Genomic DNA, 20,725 nt, shown 5'->3' with positions numbered 1-20,725 from the left:
TGATTGCCTACTAGAAAACATGTCCAAGAGTAAAAATACAAAATATACTTACATGCATAATTTTCCAACAAGATATTTCTTACTTCTTCCCACGTGGAAGATAATTCATGCAGCAGCAGTTTACTTTGTTGAGGACCCTGAATACCGGTTTTTATGAACTTCAACAGTATTAGATGTCTGCTTCACGCAATAGTTCAAAAGCTATGTCTACATTTTTATGAGCTCATTTAATGCCGATTCCATAGTATCAAAAGCCTGTTGAATGACTTTAGGGCCATCACTATTAGTGATGTTAGCTGCAGCTGCTACACTATGGGCAACTGTGTTGTTAGGTGTGGCTATGAATTACTTTGACTACTGATGAACAGTGTAAAGGTGAGATGAGTCAATTCGAGATAGCACCACCCCTGAAAGCACTGCACTAAGGTGAGATGAGCAAGTGTGGCCTAGCGAAGCTCGTGGCTTCGTGTTGTCTTCCGCTTTGCTGTGCGAGGCAGTTGCCCGCTGCCGGCTGCTCACTGACTGCCACTGCCAATGTTGCTGAAGCTCGCGGGGACTCCACGTGCCCCATGCTGCTGGACCGTGCTGCTACCTCATGTTGTTGGCCTGGTGGTCCTCGTAGGACCGCTCCATCCTGTTGCCAACCAATCATTCCTGCAACCCCCCTACATTGTCATGAAGTCATATATAGATAAGGCTGCTCTGGACATGTCGGGAATTTGGTGCCAATCTCTGTTTCTTTCTTCTACTTTTTTTGCTCTGTCTGTTCTCACTGGAGTGCAGGTGCTGCTTCTCATAAGCTGCCAACTCAGTCTTGACATCAGACTGAAGACCTATCAATCCCAAAAACCATTAAGGATATTCCACACCTGGCACGAGACAGTGTTTATGTATGTCACATCCTAACACAGGATACAGGGAAGACGGGGTTACAGGTCAGTCTGCTGTTGCTGAGCGGTTAGGAGCAAATGCAGCCTGACTTCCAGTGAAGGCAGGTTGATTGATTGCAGCAGCACGAAGCTGTGTCACAAGGTACCTGTGAGAGGTGCGGTTTTTAAGAATCGATAGGATGCTTGCAACAGAAGACTTGAGGAGACTTGTGGGTCTGTTAATACTGTTTGTTTGCAATCAAACAAACAACTACACTGAAGGCTAATCCTAAACACTAGAAAACGCAAAGGGTGCAACAGGTTACACAACTGAAGTTGGTGCCTGAGCCTATGGGGTGAATGCTGGCAGAAGCAGAGAAGAGAGCAGCACTCCAAGTGGAAAAAACAGGCTTGTCAGAGCTTACTGATGCTGGCAACAACTGACCTGGAGTTGCTGCCCCAGTGATCAGATTGAGAACTCTGTCTAAATACAAAAATGTGCTATTTCACTCTTCCTATAGTTGGCTCACCAATCCACCGGCACTTTATGGGCTTCAGTCAATCTGACTAGTGGCTCTGTATCTCCTAGGCACCACAGGCCAACCACACTTAGTCCTCCCATTCTCCTATTTTGTAAGTAGAAATGTATCTGGACCTTACGTTAACAAACACCAAGTTTGGTAGCAACAGCTTGAGCTGAAAGCTTAACATCACTGTCCTCCTTGCTTTGGCCAGCAACAACTGTGTTTTATGACTTGGCACCACCCAGAGGCCTTTTGTAGGTGGGGATTGCTGGTGTAGCACTCCGCCCACTGTAAACCCACTGACATTGTGACTCTTGGGAGCAGGTAGCAAGCTTGCTGTATCTGCTAAGATGTGCCTTTTTGTGATCATCTTCTATTGTGATGCCTTACGATGGCGTTTAGGTGGTGGATGAAGTTACCATTTAATTCTCTGGAGTGAAACTTCTCTCCTGAGACAGCTGGCCAGAGCATCTGCAATTCACAGGACTCTAGCATTATTTTTTACCTCTGGTAGCCTAAACACTGCCACTTTTGTTTGCTTTCTGCGTTGTCTCTGATTTCCTGTCTTGGAGTGCCCTTACTGGCTTCCAGCAGCCTTAAGCTTAACTACGTATAAGTCATAACATCATTAATGTGTGACAATAGGACAAGCATTTAGTCTGTGGCATGACTCTGTGCTGCCTGACCTGTGTCACTTCACTGCTCCTGCCATATAGAACACTAAAAATTGTAGTTATTTCAAATAGAAAGGGAATGTATTTGATTGGTGAAAAATAATTATTACATCATACACACTAAAGGTATGCCATAAGATCAAGGCCACTGGTTGTTTAAGGGACCTCCTGTTTTTAGCTCCAAACATAGTTTGTTATATTACCTACTGCATGTGCTCCTAGCAAATTATTTATTTAACTTTGTAAAACCATATGCTTTATCTAAGAAATAAAAGAACGGAGCATAGTGATAATTTTAGAACAGTAATATAGTTGCTGCATTTCAAACTTGAATAGGTTATTGTACAATCATTTCATTAAACTAATGATGATGAGCATTTTATCTTTATTATTATGATAAAATTCTTATTATAACTCTTATTATCTGCAGCATGTTGGAACGCACATTGGATAGCATACTCTTGGATGAAGAGAAGAAACATCCCTTGCGACTACCTTCGCCAGAAATTTACAGGTTTGCTGAAAGTGATTGCAAGGACAACATTGTCCTTGAAGAAAGAGAAAATGCTGGTGTCCCACTTATTAAGGTTAACATCTTGTTTTAAGCTTTGTTGCGCAGTTACAATATTCAAAATAATAGTTGTCCTTCATTTTTATTATTTTTTGTACAAAAATATTTTTAAGGTGATATCTGGCTGTTTATAGAAAAATCTGCCACACTTGTTCTTTTATTCAAGCCCACACAAAAAAAGAGCAAATTGCATCTTTGTTGTTAGTTTTCCTACTACATTATACTCACAATATGTAAGTGAATGTTGTTACAGCTTGTTTTATCAACAACAACAAAAAACTACTTTTCTAAGGGGTTTGTAAAACCACATGGTTCCCATTCTTGGTCTTTGCTGCCATAATTGCTATTTTTAAGCCTAAAAATATGTTCTCAGTAACATTGTAGTTTTTTGGCATCAGTTGCTAGTTACATGTCAGAGTAGTGTAGAAATGTGGTAAGCTCTGTGTTTACCATATGTAGTTGTAGTACAGTTCTAAGCAGCTGTCACATTATCCAAATTACGAGGTCCATTCAAGTTCTAAGGCCTCCGATTTTTTTTCTGACTAACTACTCACCCGAAATCAATGAAACTGGTGTTACTTCTCGACGTAATCGCCCTGCAGACGTACACATTTTTCGCAACGCTGATGCCATGATTCCATGGAAGTGGCGAAGGCTTCTTTAGGAGTCTGTTTTGACCACTGGAAAATCGCTGAGGCAATAGCAGCACGGCTGGTGAATGTGCGGCCGCAGAGGGTCTTTCATTGTTGGAAAAAGCCAAAAGTCACTAGGAGCCAGGTCAGGTGAGTAGGGAGCATGAGGAATCACGTCAAAGTTGTTATCACGAAGAAACTGTTGCGTAATGTTAGCTCAATGTGCGGGTGCATTGTCTTAGTGAAACAGCACACGCGCAGCCCTTCCCAGACGTTGTTGTTGCAGTGCAGGAAGGAATTTGTTCTTCAAAACATTTTCGTAGGATGCACCTGTTACTGTAGTGCCCTTTGGAACGCAATGGGTAAGGATTACGCCCTCGCTGTCCCAGACCATGGACACAATCATTTTTTCAGCACTGGCGGTTACCTGAAATTTTTTTGGTGGTGGTGAATCTGTGTGCTTCCATTGAGCTGACTGGCGCTTTGTTTCTGGATTGAAAAATGGCATCCACGTCTCATCCATTGTCACAACCGACGAAAAGAAAGTCCCATTCATGCTGTCGTTGTGTGTCAGCATTGCTTGGCAACATGTCACACGGGCAGCCATGTGGTCGTCCATCAGCATTCGTGGCACCCACCTGGATGACACTTTTCGCATTTTCAGGTCGTCATGCAGGATTGTGTGCACAGAACCCACAAAAATGCCAACTCTGGAGGCGATCTGTTCAACAGTCATTCGGCGATCCCCCAAAACAATTCTCTCCACTTTCTCGATCATGTCGTCAGACTGGCTTGTGCGAGCCCGAAGTTGTTTCGGTTTGTTGTCACACGATGTTCTGCCTTCATTAAACTGTCGCACCCACGAACGCACTTTCGACACATCCATAACTCCATCACCACATGTCTCCTTCAACTGTCGATGAATTTCAGTTGATTTCAAACCACGCAAATTCAGAAAACGAATGATTGCACGCAGTTCAAGTAAGGAAAACGTCGCCATTTTAAGTATTTAAAACAGTTGTCATTCTCGCCGCTGGCGGTAAAATTCCATCTGCCGTATGGTGCTGCCATCTCTGGAACGTATTGACAATGAACGCGGCCTCATTTTAAAACAATGCGCATGTTTCTATCTCTTTCCAGTCCGGAGAAAAAAAATTGGAGGCCTTAAAACTTGAATGCACCTCGTAGTTTCTAAGGTTATGCCATTAGGACGTGTGTGTGTGTGTGTGTGTGTGTGTGTGTGTGTAAGGGGGGGGGGGGTTGGTTGGTTGATTGTCTATTGCAAGAACCTTCTGTAATGTGACTCTCTTGTCTTCATATTGATTTATGTGTATCTTGAGATTCACATTCTCATTATGAATATACTATTTTGTGCTCTTCAGTTTTTGAAGGTTATTAGAGGTTGTGATTGTCATGTGAAGGTTTGGCAATTTGTTTGTCAGATGATGTGACTGATTTCTCACAGCAGTGCCAAATATATGTTAGTAAAACTATTATTGTTAAATATCCCTTGTTAATGATCAAATATATGATGAATCATATTATTTTCAGGGAGCCACACTGTATAAATTGGTCGAGAGGCTAACTTATCATATATATGCTGATCCCATGTTTGTACGCACTTTTCTCACAACCTACAGAAGCTTCTGTTCGCCACAGGTGAGCATTTTGTTTTTTACTGGAAATAGTGTTGGAGTTAACAGGTTTTGTCAGTAATGATAAATGATAACTTCAGGAACTCCTTGGTCTCCTGGTAGAGAGATTTAACATTCCCGATCCATCCATCGTGTATGAGGATAATAAAGATTCATTAGAGTCAGATAAGACGCTAAAAAATTCGCAGCGAGAAGACTGGAAAAGGTATCGAAAAGAGTACTGTCAGCCAGTACAGTTCAGGTAAGAGTCACATTTCATCGGATTTCCTTTTTAATTCAGAGTTAGCCTTAAATTTTACTGAATATGATAATTTTTTTTTTATAAGATATCTTAAAACTGTGAGATTCTGCTTGCAGGGTGCTAAACGTACTAAGACATTGGGTAGATCACCATTTTTATGACTTTGAAAGGGATCCAGCATTGTTAGAGCAACTTAACAATTTTTTAAATACAGTAAATGGAAAATCAATGAGGAAGTGGGTCGATTCAGTGTTGAAAATTGTGCAGCGAAAGGTAAGCAGTAAAATATGTCTAATGAAGATATTTTGAAATTATTGTGAAAAAAATTTTGTAAATATTTTGAAATTATTGTGAAAAAATACGTTGTAAATTGGTATATTTCAGTCTGATCCAGCTGAACAGCAGAGAGAAATTAGATTTGCTTTTGACCGTTCGCCACCTCCGACTGAATGGCATATCCGCTGCCCTGAAGAAGAATGGAATATTCTGACTGTAAATAAGCATTTCATTACTTTTAGAAACATTTGATATTTGTCTCGCAGAATAGAATTATTTACTGTCTTTTGTTTCTTTGCAGCTACATCCAATAGAAATTGCTCGGCAGCTGACATTGTTGGAGTTCGAACTCTACAGGGCAGTAAAACCATCAGAACTTGTTGGAAGTGTGTGGACCAAAAAGGAAAAAGAACAGACTTCCCCGAACCTTCTTCGCATGATCAAACATACGACAAATGTAAGATTTCATCAAGTCCTTGAACTGTAAAGAAAGAGATCTTAATTGTCTATTAAATAATTTTGGCACTATGTCCATGTGCTGCCCAGTTTTGTAATGGGAGTTATGCAAAACACGGACGTATAACTTCATCAAAAGTGTTCTGATGTGCTACAGTGGGTTTCAAAATGAGTAGGTGCTAGAATATGTCACTCAAGTAGGAAATACAGGGGAAAAGTATAGATTGGTGCTGGGGACAACTATAGCCTTTGAATTGACTTTAAATATGTCAGTATTATTGTGTTACTGTGAGCCTCATTACACCAAGCTTATAAGGCTCTTAAAAATTCTTGTGTGTTGTAAATGTCAGTAATATGAACATTACCTTAGTATGTAATGATCAGAAAGTACAGTAAAACACTCCTTGTTCAGAAAGACATATTCCTGGCTGTAGGCATTGTTTGACCGTGTATGTCACAATCTAGTGTAGAGTCCAGAGTATAGGAAGAAAATTAAAGTAAGAGGAGACACTGTGTGCTGAACTATACAGCTAATGAATTGCAGAACAGAGGTCCTTTCCACACTAGTCAAAACATCTGTGAAGTCAATGACTGAATACAAATAGTAATATTATGTGGATGTTTCTACTTGGCAGTTTTAGAGGGGGGAGTTTTGAACTAGAATTATGTAAGGTACTGATAGAGGTCATGCCCGAACTGGCACATTTACACCACCAGAAATTGGTTGCGCTGTAGCTGTTACTGAATGCTTTGGGTACTCCGCTTTGCTTTGGATTGTGCATTGCTCATTGTTTCCTGTTCTTATTTCAGAATGAGGGAAAAAACTAACACCAGTCCACCACAGGGTTCGAGTACAACTCTCGTAACACCAGACACCAGAAAGAATGGCGATCACTATGACTTTGTGTCAGTTATATGTTTGCAGAAGCACAGAACAAGGGTTCAGGCTGCCAGACCTGTGAAAGGGCTCCCCTTGCATCGCTCCTCTCCTCTCAGGGTGTCCACATTCTCATTTATTTATGTTCGTAGCCAGTTAACCCATTACAGTGTCTGCACTGTACGAGAAGCGAGTCTGCAACTATACGTATAACCACATTTATTTCCAAATCGGCATTGAATACTTAATGAATCTAAACAAGACTGATATCCACCATTCTATAATGACCAGACAAAAGTGAAATTAACTTCGATGTAAGCAACAGTTTTGGAAATCAAAGTATTACAACCAGAATTAAGTTGTTCTTTTCCTTGCCCTTTCTGTTGTTGTAGTGCTCCCCCAACGAAGATACGATGAGGAGGTGGGGGGAGGAATTACTGACAAAGGCCAGTTGTACTTCATTGAAACTGGAATGGGTTCGGGACTGAAGTAGAAGAGCTAAAGAGCCTAGCACAGACTAAATATGTTTATATAATTCCAAGAGATAATAATTCTTCAGACTTACTTTCAGGTGAGGTGACACTAATTTTTATACTTGTATCCATGAGGACTGGGGATCAGAATCCCTTTCAATCGTCTTGTAGAATTTTCAGAGTTTCGCTGTGATACCTGTTTTCAAAGTGGACACAGAGATAGTTCCTTGAATTAGGCTGATTTACATACAGTCAGCTTCTACATTATCTGTAATGACATGTTTATTGGTGGGGCTGTAGATTCTCACCTTTTCCCTTTTGACTTGCATGTGCTATTAGTGAAACAGTTTTACAGGCAAAACAAATAATGAAGTAAAATAGCAAAGGGAGTTGTGTTAATGATTTTCAGCCATTAGACACACCTCCACTTATTATCCATAACACTCAAATTGCCACCTACTACTGACATGTTTCATTTGAAATGAGGCTGTGTTACCTTTGTATCCACTTCATGAACACCCTGAAAGCTCAGTTCTCATATGAAACTGTAAAGATCTCCCAGCAATTCCTCCTCCTCCTCGGGAACATTAAACTGCATTATATGCAGAGAGCTTCCTGAGATTTTGTCATACACTTAAAACACTTGGTGGATTAAACAATGGAAAATTGAGGACGGATTGTAACAATGTTACGAGAAGGAAAGTTGCTACTGACCATATATTGTAGATGCTGATTCGCATGTAGGTACAACAAAAAGACTGTCGCAAATAAAGCTTTTGGCCATTAAGGCCTTCGTCAAAAATAGCGCTCTCTCTCTCTCTCTCACACACACACACACACACACACACACACACACACACACACACACACGCACGACTGGGTCTCAGGCAACTGAGGCCACACTGCGAACAGCAGAACCAGTGCACGATAAGAATGGCAACAAGGTGAGGGTGAGGGTAAGGAGGAGACTGGGTTGGGAGGGGAAGGGATAGTAGAATAGATGTGGCGGACAGTGGAAGTGCTGCATGTTAGATGGAGGGCTGGTGAGATGTGGGGAGGGGGGGATTGGAAAATGAGAGAAATAAAAACACTGGATGTGGTGGTAGACCAATACCTTCAACATATTACCTGGAACCTATCCACATTCCTCCAGATCCTCAACAACTTCTTCCCCATTTGCATCACGTAGTCCTACTCAACCCAATAAGCCACTTTCCTCGATAGTCATCTTGTGGTGTTGCAGTTCTTGTTATGTCTGTCCTTGCTATGATATGGGAAGAGGAATTTCACCTTATGTGAGACACCTTTTTTCTGTTTTGTTTCACCCTCGGACATGTTTCAGCACATTTTGTGCTATCTTCAGTGGGTTGTTTTTTATTTTCTAATTTACATGATACTATTGGACATTTATTTTGGTAGCTATTCTGCTACACAATTTACAACTTCTCATGGTTTTGATATTGTGGTGCATTCTCATATGTTGTTGGCAAAGTGAATATGCAGATTTCGTGACCTATGGTCATTTGAACCTGCACTTTCTGTGATTTTTCAAAACATAGGCAGAGTTTTCGCCAACATTACGTGGTGTTGTGGCTGTGACTACAAAAACAAATCTCCCGTGCCTTATCTTTCCAGTCTCCCTCCACCTCCCGAAGTCCCACTGCCCAGCCGTAGAGGAGCATTCCCCTCGTAACTCAGTACCACCCTGGATTGGAGCAACTTAATTACATTCTCTCCCAGGGGTACAATTACCTCTCGTCATGCCCTGAAATGAGAAATGTCCTGCCCACTATCCTTCCCACCCTTTCCACTCCTCCCGCAGTGGTATTCCACTGTCCACTGAATCTATGCACTATACTCGTCCATCCGTACGCAACTCTGCTCCTGACCCCTTACCTCATGGCTCATACCCCTGTAATAGACCTAGATGCAAGACTGTCCCATACATCCTCCCACGACCACCCACTCCAGTCCGGTCACAAACATAACCTATCCCATCAAAGGCCTGTGAAACCAGTCATGTGATCTACAAGCTAAGCTGCAACTACTGTGCTGCATTCTATATGGGCATGACAGCCAACAAGCTGTCTGTCCACATGAATGGCCACCAACAAACTGTGGCCAAGAAACAAGTGGACCACCCTGTTGTTGAACACGCTGCCAAACATGACTCCTTCACTTCAATGATTGCTTACAGCCTGTGCCATATGAATCCTTCCCAGCAACACCAGCTTTCTAAATTACGCAGGTGGGAACTTTCCCTGCAATTATCCTACGCCGCCGCAACCCTTCTGGCCTCAACCTCCATCAGTATTTGTCCTCACCCACCCAGCCCCTTCCCTGTTCTCATTCCAGCACTATGCAGCCCTGATTCTACCTCCGCACTCAGTCTCTTTAATTCTCTCCTTTTCTGCTGCGTCCCGCTCCCTTCCCCTCTCCACTTCTCGCCAGCCCTCCATCTAACCTGCAGCACTTTATTGTCCACCACCCCTACCTTACTATCCCTCCCCCCTCCCTGCCATAGCCTCCTCCTTACCCCACCCAGTTGCCACTCCCATCATGCACTAGTGCTGTTGCTCACAGTGTGGCCTCAGTTGTCTGAGACCACTGTTGTGTGTGAGTTGCATTTGTGTGTGTGTGTGTGTGTGTGTGTGTGTGTGTGTGTGTGTGTTCTATATTTGAAGAAGGCTTTACTGGCCTAAAGCTTTATTTGTGACAGTGTTTTTGTTGTGCCTATCTGCAACCCAGTATCTGTGCTATATGGTAACAACTTTCTTTCTTGCAATAGTCTTATGTAGTGGATTAATGAATACAAAAAAATTAACCATGTATGATTTTGCAAAGAAACTGTGTATTTAAGGGATTTTCCTGGCTTCCACTTACAGCTCAGATGCAGATCTGCAGTAATATATTTTCTGTAGTACAATATATGGACAGCACAGTGTCTTTCATGTGGAAGAGAATATTCAAAAATTTTCATTTCTTTTACCTTGTCAATTGGTATCTCATTGACTGACTGAGCAATATGCACTTTGTCAGTTGTTGTAACTTACTCTTGTGTTTTTGTTTTAGGACATCATCATTTGTTTCAAGTGATATATTTGTAATTGAGAAGAAATGCATTGTACACTTTCACCTCCTTGTCTTTCATCTTAAATCATGTAGTGCTGTCTGCTACACCCTACCCTCTAATGTGTCAGCTGGCATGAGTAACTTCTTTCAGTTTTGTAATTCAAGATGAATATTTGCAATATTAAAGGGAGGTGTAGAAACTGAATTACAATAAAATAGATGAGATGCAAAAATTGTACATTGTAACTAGTAATATTTTTGCTTGTTTGCAGTTCACACGATGGCTAGAAAAAAATATTGTGGAAGCAGAAAACTTTGAAGAAAGAGTTGCAATAGTATCTCGGATAATTGAGATTATGTTAGTTTTACAGGAACTGAACAATTTTAATGGTGTATTGGCTGTTGTGTCGGCAATGGGCTCTGCATCAGTCTTCAGGCTTAAATTTACTTTCCAGGTATGGTATTGTTTAATATTCTGTATGTTAGTGTGACTTAACATTATAAGCTATGTACAGAATTGCTGTTAGTGATGTTTCTTATGTTTTGTCAGCACAAGTGGCTGGCATTGTCAAACATTTGCCCTCCATTACCAGTAGCTGAGTGGACTTGAGCCTGTGACTGGAGATTATATATATCTGTCACACAAACTTCTCCAGGCATTTCCCTGGCCATTTTAACTGTGGTTCTCCTGTTATTTGCAGTGATTTATAGCCACAGCACAAGATTCCAGGATCTGTTTATCTTGAGTCTTACTTCTTTCTTGTTAAAAGTATTGTCATGTTTATGAATTTAAAATTAACACTTTCCTGAACAAGCGGATGGGGTAGGTCTTTGCAGAGAGAACCAATGTATCAGGGAATACTTTTACATGATATGTCTCACGGCACGTACTCCTCCAATGCTGATTTCTCTACCTGCCCGAAACTACAATACGGTTTCTGTACACTGATGGATCATTCAGACATTATGACGTAAACTTTTCCACATGTACTCTGTGTGTGGTATGCCAAACACCTGCAGCATTGTGAGTGGTTTCTTTTCTGATCTGAGACACTCTTCGATCTTCCTAATTTGTTTTTGCAGTATGAGAGTAATACTGTTTGCAAAAGACAAATGTCGCCCACTTGCAACGTCGGGAACACATGTGGAAAAGTCTGTGTCGAAATGACAGGACAATCCATCAATACCAGGTTCATTGAACTTAAATGGTATTGCAGGTTGGAACAGGTGAAGAAATCAGCTGTGGCGGAGTGTGCTCTGTGTGAGATCAGCCAAGTAATAAAATTCACCGACATACAGAATCATGCTGTGTAGAATGGCTACCATGCCTGTTTGTTCAGGGGAGCCATTGAGATTCATAAAAATGACAGTTTTTAACAAGAAATAAGAAAACTCAATGTAAATCGATCCTGGATTGCCACACAGTGGCCAACAACTATTGAAGGTAGCATAGAGAAAACCATGGCTGTAGTGAGCAGGAAAAGGTCCCGAGACAAAGGCATGGCGGTTCCAAATAATTTCTGGTTATGGGCTCGACTGTGGTCCACTAACGGCAAGCCTTTGACGGTGGCAGCCACTCGTACTGGCAACATTATAGTGCTGTGACGGAGACCAATAAAAGCTTGACTAGGGGAAAAATTTGTGTAATTGCAAACTATTGTAGAGAGGCAGGAGAGAGGGCCGTGAACAACCTGCTAAACTCCTGAGTAACTGGGTGGGTGGGGGGAAGAGGGGGGGTTAATAACTTTTTATCTTTTCCTCGGGTAACTCAAAAACTACAGCTTCTAGCGAAAATGTTTCACAATACAAAATGAAACTACATTAAATTCCCCACAAAAAGGTCCGATTCCTTTTTATTTTTTTGCCCTCCCCTATATATTGCAGTGGATGGAAGGACTGTAGGTTATTAAAACTGGTGTCTTAATGGTGTAAAATTAATGTTTATACTTAAATAAAGTAAGTTAAGGACAAATATTAAAGCTGTATATCATCCAAGTGTAGTAGAACCATACTAAGGGATAAATTGTTGTATTCTGTGGATGTGATGGGCGGAGGGGGGGGGGGGGGGCATAGAGGGTGGAGGGTAGAGGTTTGAAGAAAGGCAGTTGCTGGATTGTGGTCCCTCCTTAGTGGGTCTGCAGCCTGAAGAAAGACCCCACAGTCTCTACTGTACGTCACAAGAAGCAAGAATTGGTTTTACAAAGTTGTTCCAACACTTCTGCTGCTTGCCTCTTGAATCACTGACAGTGAAGTGTGCACACACGTCTGGGTTGGTGGGCTGTTTTATTTTTCACCGATATGGAATACAGATATGAAACAACAACCGTATGGAAGGGATAGGTAGCTACTCACCACATATAGGTAGGTAGCTACTCACCACATATAGGTAGGTAGCTACTCACCACATATAGGTAGGTAGCTACTCACCACATAAAGGTAGGTAGCTACTCACCACATATAGGTAGGTAGCTACTCACCACATATAGGTAGGTAGCTACTCACCACATATAGGTAGGTAGCTACTCACCACATATAGGTAGGTAGCTACTCACCACATATAGGTAGGTAGCTACTCACCACATATAGGTAGGTAGCTACTCACCACATATAGGTAGGTAGCTACTCACCACATGGAGGAGGCATTAAGTAGCAGACAGGCACAATTAACTAGCTGTCCACTGGGATAAATGGCCAATTCCCCAAACTGTGGCCAAGAGCAATGTAGACCACCCACTGCCACAGCATGCAGCTGAACAAAACATGCTTGATTTCAGTGGCTGCTTCACTACCTGAGCCATCTGGATTCTCCCCTCCACCACCAGCTTTTCTGAACTTCACATGTGGGAGTTATCCTTACAGCACATTCTCTGCTCCCAAAATTATCCCTGCCTCAACCTGTGGTAACCTACTGAACCCACACCCTCCACCCTTTTGACATTCCCTCACTCCTTTTGTTTGCCACTCTGCCAGTGTATCCACCTGCCCTTTTCCCTTCCCTGTTCCTCTCTTTTTCCACTCCCCATTTTTTTCTCCACACCCCACCTTCTGATGCTGCCTCTGGCAGTCTCTGGTTGCTGCACACCCTGCCAGACAGTGCTCTTCACTCCCTGGGCGTGTCTGTGTACTGCATTGTCAGTGACTCGTAAGGTGCAGTACGGAAGGATTGGTATAACTTTGTGCAACACCCCGCAGTTGCTTCTTTTGATGTATGGGGGTTGATAAGAGTGATAAGAGTAGGGAACCCCTGCTTGCTCTTTAGTGTGCAGGTCTATGAAGGAAGGAAGTTAGTGAGCACAGTGTGGCAACATGTCTACCCTCACGCTTCTAACCTTCACACTGATCCTCCTCTACAATGCATTACACCTTCAGAACATAATTCACCTCTGAAAGCAGGTCTCTTGCACTTCGGTGTGGTACACACATTTAATATTTGTGCTTGAACCACTTCTTTTACTAATATACATTAATTTTATACAATTTAAATGCTATTGTTAATAATCTAACAATGGAAAATGCAGGATGGAATGTAGTTGCTACTGACCATATAGTGGAGATGCTGAGTCACAGATAGGCATGACAAAAAGACTGCCAGAAAGTGAGCTTTCAGCCCAACAGGCCTTCGTTGAAAATAAACAATATAACACACACCCACACACACACACACACATGCGCAAACGCAACCCACACCCATGTGACCACATTCTTTGGCTGTTGAAGCCAGACTCAACAGCCATAGACTGTGGTTATGTGTGTGTGAGTTGCATTTTGTGTGTGTGTGTGTGTGTGTGTGTGTGTGTGTGTGTGTGGTGTCTATATTCAATGAAGGCCTCATTGGCCGAAAGCTCACTTTCTGACAGTCTTTTTGTCGTGCCTATCTGTGACTCAGCATCTCTGCTATATGGTGAGTAGCTGCTACCTTTTCATAATATTGCTGTTGTTAATAATTTGTGGTTTTTCCATACCCTGCAACACAGAAACTATTAGTTCCATAGAAGAAATGAATAGGGCCATTTCTGTATGAAATTTAATGTAGGTTAATTTTGTATTGGAAAAAAATTGTGCTAGAAGCTGCAGTTTTTGTGTTGTTCTAGAAAAACATAGAAAGTTACCTTTAAACACCACACCCACTCTTCCACAGGATTTTTAATATTATGTTCATGGCACTACCTCCTACCACTCTACAAAGATGTGTGAATACACAGAATTTTTATCCTAATTTTCCTTCTCTTACAGGACTATTAGGAAAATCGTTAAAAAACTGTTGACCGAAAAACCAGAAACAAAAGTCAACAGACAGTATGTCATTATTGGCTATATTTCCCTGTCAGCACTTCACACTTTCATTATACCGAAGTTCTGTTTAAGAGGTTACTCTTGGGTTTATAAATCTAACATTACTGAAATATTATTTCCCTTGCAGGCCATATCAGCTCGTTTGGAGAAAGCTCTTGAGGATGCAAGAGAGCTTAATAGTGATCATTTTCGTAAATATCAAGAGAAACTTCGTTCGATTAATCCTCCGTGTGTTCCTTTTTTTGGTGAGTTTTCTAGATAACTTGAAATAGGAGAGGGTTGTAAATTTGTTTAGTTATTCTATTTTCTATGTTCTGCATGAGGTTGAGGGGTCATTCTTTATCCTGAAAATAAGATTCTGTCAACATGGTGATCCACGGTTATATGATAAAATATATCCTGATAATTATTGATGATGCCAGTGTTGTGAGTATAGTTATGTAGTTAGTTCTGGCTTTAGTGACTTCCCCCCCCCCCCCCTCCCCCCCCCCCCCTCTCTCTCTCTCTCTCTCTCTCTCTCTCTCTCTCTCTCTCTCTCTCTCTCTCTCTCTCTCTCTCTCTCTCTCTCTCTCTCTCTCTCTCTCTCTCTAAGTACAGAAGCAAATGAGTTGTAGCATATGAAAAATAACAGTGCCTTTAAAATTATTTTCTTAAATAAAATTACTTGGCTCATACTACGTCCTTCAGAACATTCTCAGTTGGATTTTAGTTCTATCTGGTATCTTTTTTCATATTGTACTCTGGAGTCACTTATCTTTTTTCAAAACAGGTAATTAATATTTCGAAAATTTCCGCAGTTTGTGCATCTTAGGCAACAAATTTTGTGTATTTACATTAAGTAATGTTCACTGCAGTTTAACATTCTTTGGTAAATTTCAAATTGCTACCCCATCAATTTTTGCAGGAGGTGACAATTGTCATTCAAATCCTTCTACCCATTGCCATCATTTGTGTGAAATCTTGTATGTAGATGCTTAATGATACACTCACAGTCTCGTTTTAGCATTCATTGGTGATATAAAACCATATAAAAGTGACAGAAACATTGGAGAAGTTAAAACAAATAGCACTAGGCACAATCATGTAAAACCCAATCAGATAGCTCATCCTCTCTCTTTGCAGACAACACAGAAATTGTCTGATCAGTGGATGTCTGTTGGAAAGAGGTTTATTTGAATATTGCATGGATCATGTCATATTTTAAGCTTGGATTTGAACATGTGGACACTGTGTGGAGGCATTGTTCATAAAAATCTTAGCTCTGAGCAGATAGAATGACATGTAGAAAAGACAAAGTTATTTGTATCGCCCAACAAACCTGAAACATCGACATTCAAATGGACCAAAATTGCTGTCACTGACATTGCAGTAGCTACAGCAAAATTCAGCAACTCAAAATCAGATTTCCGTGGCCTGTCAAATTTTGTTATTAAGAAGATAGCAGATCTTATACTGCAACCACTTTATATGCTAATAAATATAATTTTTATCTTTTCCAGCCTGTTTAAAAATATTTGTCCCTCTACCTTAAAAAAAATTGAGAAGTGCGAGTATGACTCACGCTCGGAGGATTCCACACTTACTCAATCGTGTGTATAGTCAATTCATCCATCCCGGGAATTGAGAGTATTGACAATTTTTGCCTGTTGTCAGTATTGATACTGCCAAGATACCAGTTCCAGGAATTGTAAGATTTTTTAGAATGCTTTAATTTTGAATTTAAATTTTTTGTGCAATTTTGCATTTGTTATTGCAGTTGTGTTGACCTCATCTGCTCTTATCCCTGTAGTAGTTACTTGTAAGATTTGACAGAAGTCTCCAGAGTATAAAACGCTACAGTCGTCCACAGGGCTATTGTTGTTATGCTTACGTCTAATTGTTCTATGGAATGCTTCAATGGATATGACATGGGATATCAGAACCTGATTCCAAACAATGGAACTGCAATTTTGCATCAATTACGTGTATTACTTTGCTTCGAACTTTACAGATGCTGTACATGTCATAAGCATAGACAGTCAGGGAATGTTTGTTTGTAGAATAAGCAGTTGGTAAAGGATCTGCGGTGCTAGCACCGGTGTGGCGCATTAGTCAGTTGACATTACACCTATCAGCACTAGATGGCAAAAGCGTTGTTTTCACAGCAGCCAGGGGATTCTTTTCACTGTAACTCAGCCAGTTAAATTGAAATATTTGTATTGTAAATTATATGCAAAATCCTTCCTTGAGAATCACACTACCTATTACTGAGAACCAGATCAAAATTCCTACAGTAATTGCTTAGAATTTTGACAGATTATGAGTAAAATGTAAGTCTGTAACAGAAATATATAGAGGGAAACATTCCACCTGGGAAAAATATATCTAAAAAGAAAGATGATGTAACTTACCAAACGAAAGTGTTGGTATGTTGATAGGCACACAAACACACACACAAAATTCAAGCTTTCACAACCCATGGTTGCTTCATCAGGATGAAGCAACCATGGGTTGCGAAAGCTTGAATTTTGTGTGTGTGTTTGTGTTTGTTTGTGTGTCTATCAACATACCAACGCTTTCGTTCGGTGAGTTACATCATCTTTATGTGTGTGTGTGTTTGTGTGTGTGTGTGTGTGTGTGTAGCGCACATGTGTGAGAGTGTACACCTGTCCTTTTTTCCCCCTAAGCTAAGTCTTTCTGCTCTCGGGATTGGAATGACTCCTTATCCTCTCCCGTAAAACCCACAGCCTTTCGTCTTTCCCTCTCCTTCCCTCTTTCCTGATGACGCAACCATTGGTTGCGAAAGCTTGAATTTTGTGTGTGTGTTTGTGTTTATTTGTGTGTCTATCAACATACCAACGCTTTCGTTTGGTAAGTTACATCATCTTTGTTTTTAGATATATTTTTCCCACGTGGAATGTTTCTTATGTAATATAATTACAAATTACAAGCTTTGTATTTTTTCTTTTACTTGTGCTGTGAAACCATGCTTCTTGCCAAAGTTTATGAATCTAGGTCAATGGGAAGCTTCCTATAGGTTTTTATGAGTGTGTTAGTGAGCATCAAAAAATGATCATGTCTTTTGGTTGCATTGATTTAGAAGTTTTTTTCTTTTTGCCGCCAAGGGACTGTAGAACTTATTATGTGACAAAATTTCAACTTTATACCTGTACTCGTTCCTGAGAAAAGCGGTCTTAAAAGTTGGACAGCAGTGTGGTCCAATAAAGGTTCTGTTTTTACTAATTGAGGTTCAGATCCATAAAAAGGAAACAAGTCATGTGTTGCTAATTGCTGTCAGATTTCTTTTGCCCCGATACTTTCGGTAATAGTATAACATTGTATGTATCAACATATTTACAAACATTTTATCTGTAATGAAACACTGACAAACTCGTTATGGCTTCAGGGAAAAATTATGTACACCAGAAGCTGTTGAAAATGTTGTTTCAGCCATATGCAGTGTCTTTGAAGCAAAATCATCTGTTGATGCTATACTGATAGAGTTGAGCTAGGCATTTGCCTTGTAAACCATTAGATTCTTATAGGTAAACTGAGGTGCTGTGACATTGTGTATTGTTAAATTTGCACAAACGTTAATAGCATGGAAAATACTCAAAGATTAAATAAGTAAGTGGAATTTATAGTAATGTGAGTGAATCCAATGACAAGAATACTGAAGGCAGTAATGATATACCTCCAACTCTTCACACCTACAAAAAACAAAAATGAGCAGATGAAAGGTACTGCTCAACATATCCAAATGCAGGCTTCCTCAGCTAATTTCAAAGGCAGGGTCTTCTAATTATGAGCCAGGTAACAGTTTAATTATCATTTAAACCATAAAAAATTTTCCCACATGCCACCTTTTGGTGCAAGAAGGTGAGCAATACATATAACTTGCTGAAATTCCACATCACGGTGAAGCTGTTACCTGGATGCAAACACTGCCTGTCAGCAGTCATACTGTAAATATCTTTACAGACTGTAGAAGTATTCGTAAGACTTTTTGGCACGAAATATCAGGTTTCCTTTGTATTTCAATTATTATTATTATTATTATTATTAGTAGTAGTAGTAGTAGTAGTAGTAGTAGTAGAGGCAGAAGCGGCGATGGTAGTGGTATTTTGCCTCCCTAAGACACTTGTGCTGACTGACCATTGGTGTTCTTCAAATTACTTCAGTCTTTGCATTTATTCTGAATTATTAAGATGCAGGAAGGTGAGCGGGAACCAGAGATCACTTTCTTTTCAGTTACTGCTGTTGTAGGGGAGTTACACATTGTCTGACTGCAGTGGACACTTGCGTGTCTTGCTGCAGAGCTTATGTTGCACATGAACGGTAATGGAAGTATGTTAACGTAATACATTCTGGTGTGGTTTTCCTTATGCTGAATTATTTTGATGTTGATTTAGTATTTATTTAATTTCAAATACCAGTTTACTATTCAAACAATGTGTTTTACGGTGGCGTCTCTGTATTTCACAACTGCTTTATCAGTGTATCGCTTCTCTTCAAAGAACGGAAGCATCTTTGAACGACCTTATAGCATTGATTTTCACTACTTTTGAAACTCGTCTTACCACTATTGTTTTTAAAGAATATCATTATCTTTTGGACTTTCTTGGGCAATACACCACATTGCATACTGTTGCAAGCAGTAGAAATTGAATTGATTTCTTATCTGCATTGATTGCACAAGGATCATGCATCTCGTCTTTGCTACCAGACTAATCATCAGAGTGGGACGTACCTCACATCTTGATGCTTTGGATTACTTTAACCTCCACTAAGATTTGTAGATTTAGCAAATTATGTTACGCTGCAAACATTAACCTCCAATCAGAAACATTTGGGTTAATTTTCTGAATTGCTAATGTCTGTTGGTGTCATCTTTCGTTGTGAAGAGAAACTAGAACTATTGTTATAATACTGAGAGATGAGCTTGATGTACTTCATGAAGCTTGCATAAATAAACTAATGCTGTTGACAGTGTAGCCAAAAATACCTGAATGTAGTTTCAAACCAACCGACAAGATTGGATTCTCCAAATGTTGCCAAAAATGGCAGAAACAGGTAAAAGAAGGTTTCTTATTAGAGTGAATGTGAATACCTTAGTGTACTTAGTTCATATATGAGGTCAGTACTGTAACATATATAATGCATTTGTTTATTCTTATTAGTTTTTTTTTTTTTCAATTGGTAATATGAATATTTTCTTACACTAAAAAACACACTTCATGAAACAGCTATTTAAGTTCATTAATTTTTACTGTTGCTAGAAATGAAAAAAAAACATTTCTGCAGGTATGTACCTGACTAACATCCTTCATATTGAAGAGGGAAATCCTGACTACTTGCCAAACTCTCCAGAACTTATTAACTTCAGCAAACGACGGAAAGTAGCTGAAATAACGGGTGAAATACAACAGTACCAGAACCAACCTTATTGTTTAAAGACTGAACCAAAGATTCGGGTGTGTACCTATCTACTAGTAATGTGGTATAATAAAAAGGTTTCTTTTGTATATATATTATGAGAGTATTGCTGCTTTTTTACCCTTAATCTTACAATATATGTCATCACAGGAGAAACTTGGAGCTACTCTAATCACATAATCTGATTAGAGGTTCCTTTCTCACTGAAGTCTTGGTAAAAGGAAATTTTGATGTGATAAAGATGAAATCTATCAAAACTGGACAGTTATTATGAGAAGGAAAGTTGCTACTCACCATATAGTGGAGATGCTGCAGTCTCAGGCAACTGAGGCCACACTGCTCGCAGCAGCACTAGTTCGCGGTATGTCCTCAGTTGCCTGAGACTGCAATCGTTGTGCGCGCGTGTCATCTAATTTTGGCGAATGCCTTACTGGCCAATAGCTTATTTGTGACAGTCTTTGTTGTGCCTATCTGTGACTCAGCATCTCAGCTATATGGTGAGTAGCAACTTTCATTCTCATAATATTGTTACATCCCATCCTTGATTTTTCATAGTTTGATAACTGAAATTTTGTCTCGGAGAAAATAAGTCTGTTTTCTAACAATTAAATCGGTAGTATCTGGTATTTTGATGTAGTTAGAGAAGGAAAGCTAGAAAAAAATGGTGTAAAAAGACATGAGAATAAAACTGCCAGTT

The 20,725-nt window shown here is 40.2% G+C and overlaps 1 protein-coding gene across 1 annotated transcript in view; it reads left to right on the top strand.

The window, feature by feature from the left end:
• LOC124545448 (protein son of sevenless-like) overlaps positions 1–20,725 on the top strand; it is a 177,065-nt gene that overhangs the window by 97,236 nt on the left and 59,104 nt on the right. Inside the window, 9 exon segments of the mRNA XM_047124372.1 lie at positions 2,498–2,654; positions 4,822–4,929; positions 5,006–5,166; positions 5,283–5,439; positions 5,551–5,658; positions 5,744–5,899; positions 10,593–10,775; positions 14,741–14,858; positions 19,897–20,066. Of these exon segments, the coding sequence (XP_046980328.1) occupies positions 2,498–2,654; positions 4,822–4,929; positions 5,006–5,166; positions 5,283–5,439; positions 5,551–5,658; positions 5,744–5,899; positions 10,593–10,775; positions 14,741–14,858; positions 19,897–20,066 (1,318 nt within the window).

This window comes from Schistocerca americana, chromosome 8 (assembly GCF_021461395.2).
Source record: "Schistocerca americana isolate TAMUIC-IGC-003095 chromosome 8, iqSchAmer2.1, whole genome shotgun sequence".
Classification (NCBI taxonomy): domain Eukaryota; kingdom Metazoa; phylum Arthropoda; class Insecta; order Orthoptera; family Acrididae; genus Schistocerca; species Schistocerca americana.
This window is presented reverse-complemented; position numbering and strand designations above follow the sequence as displayed.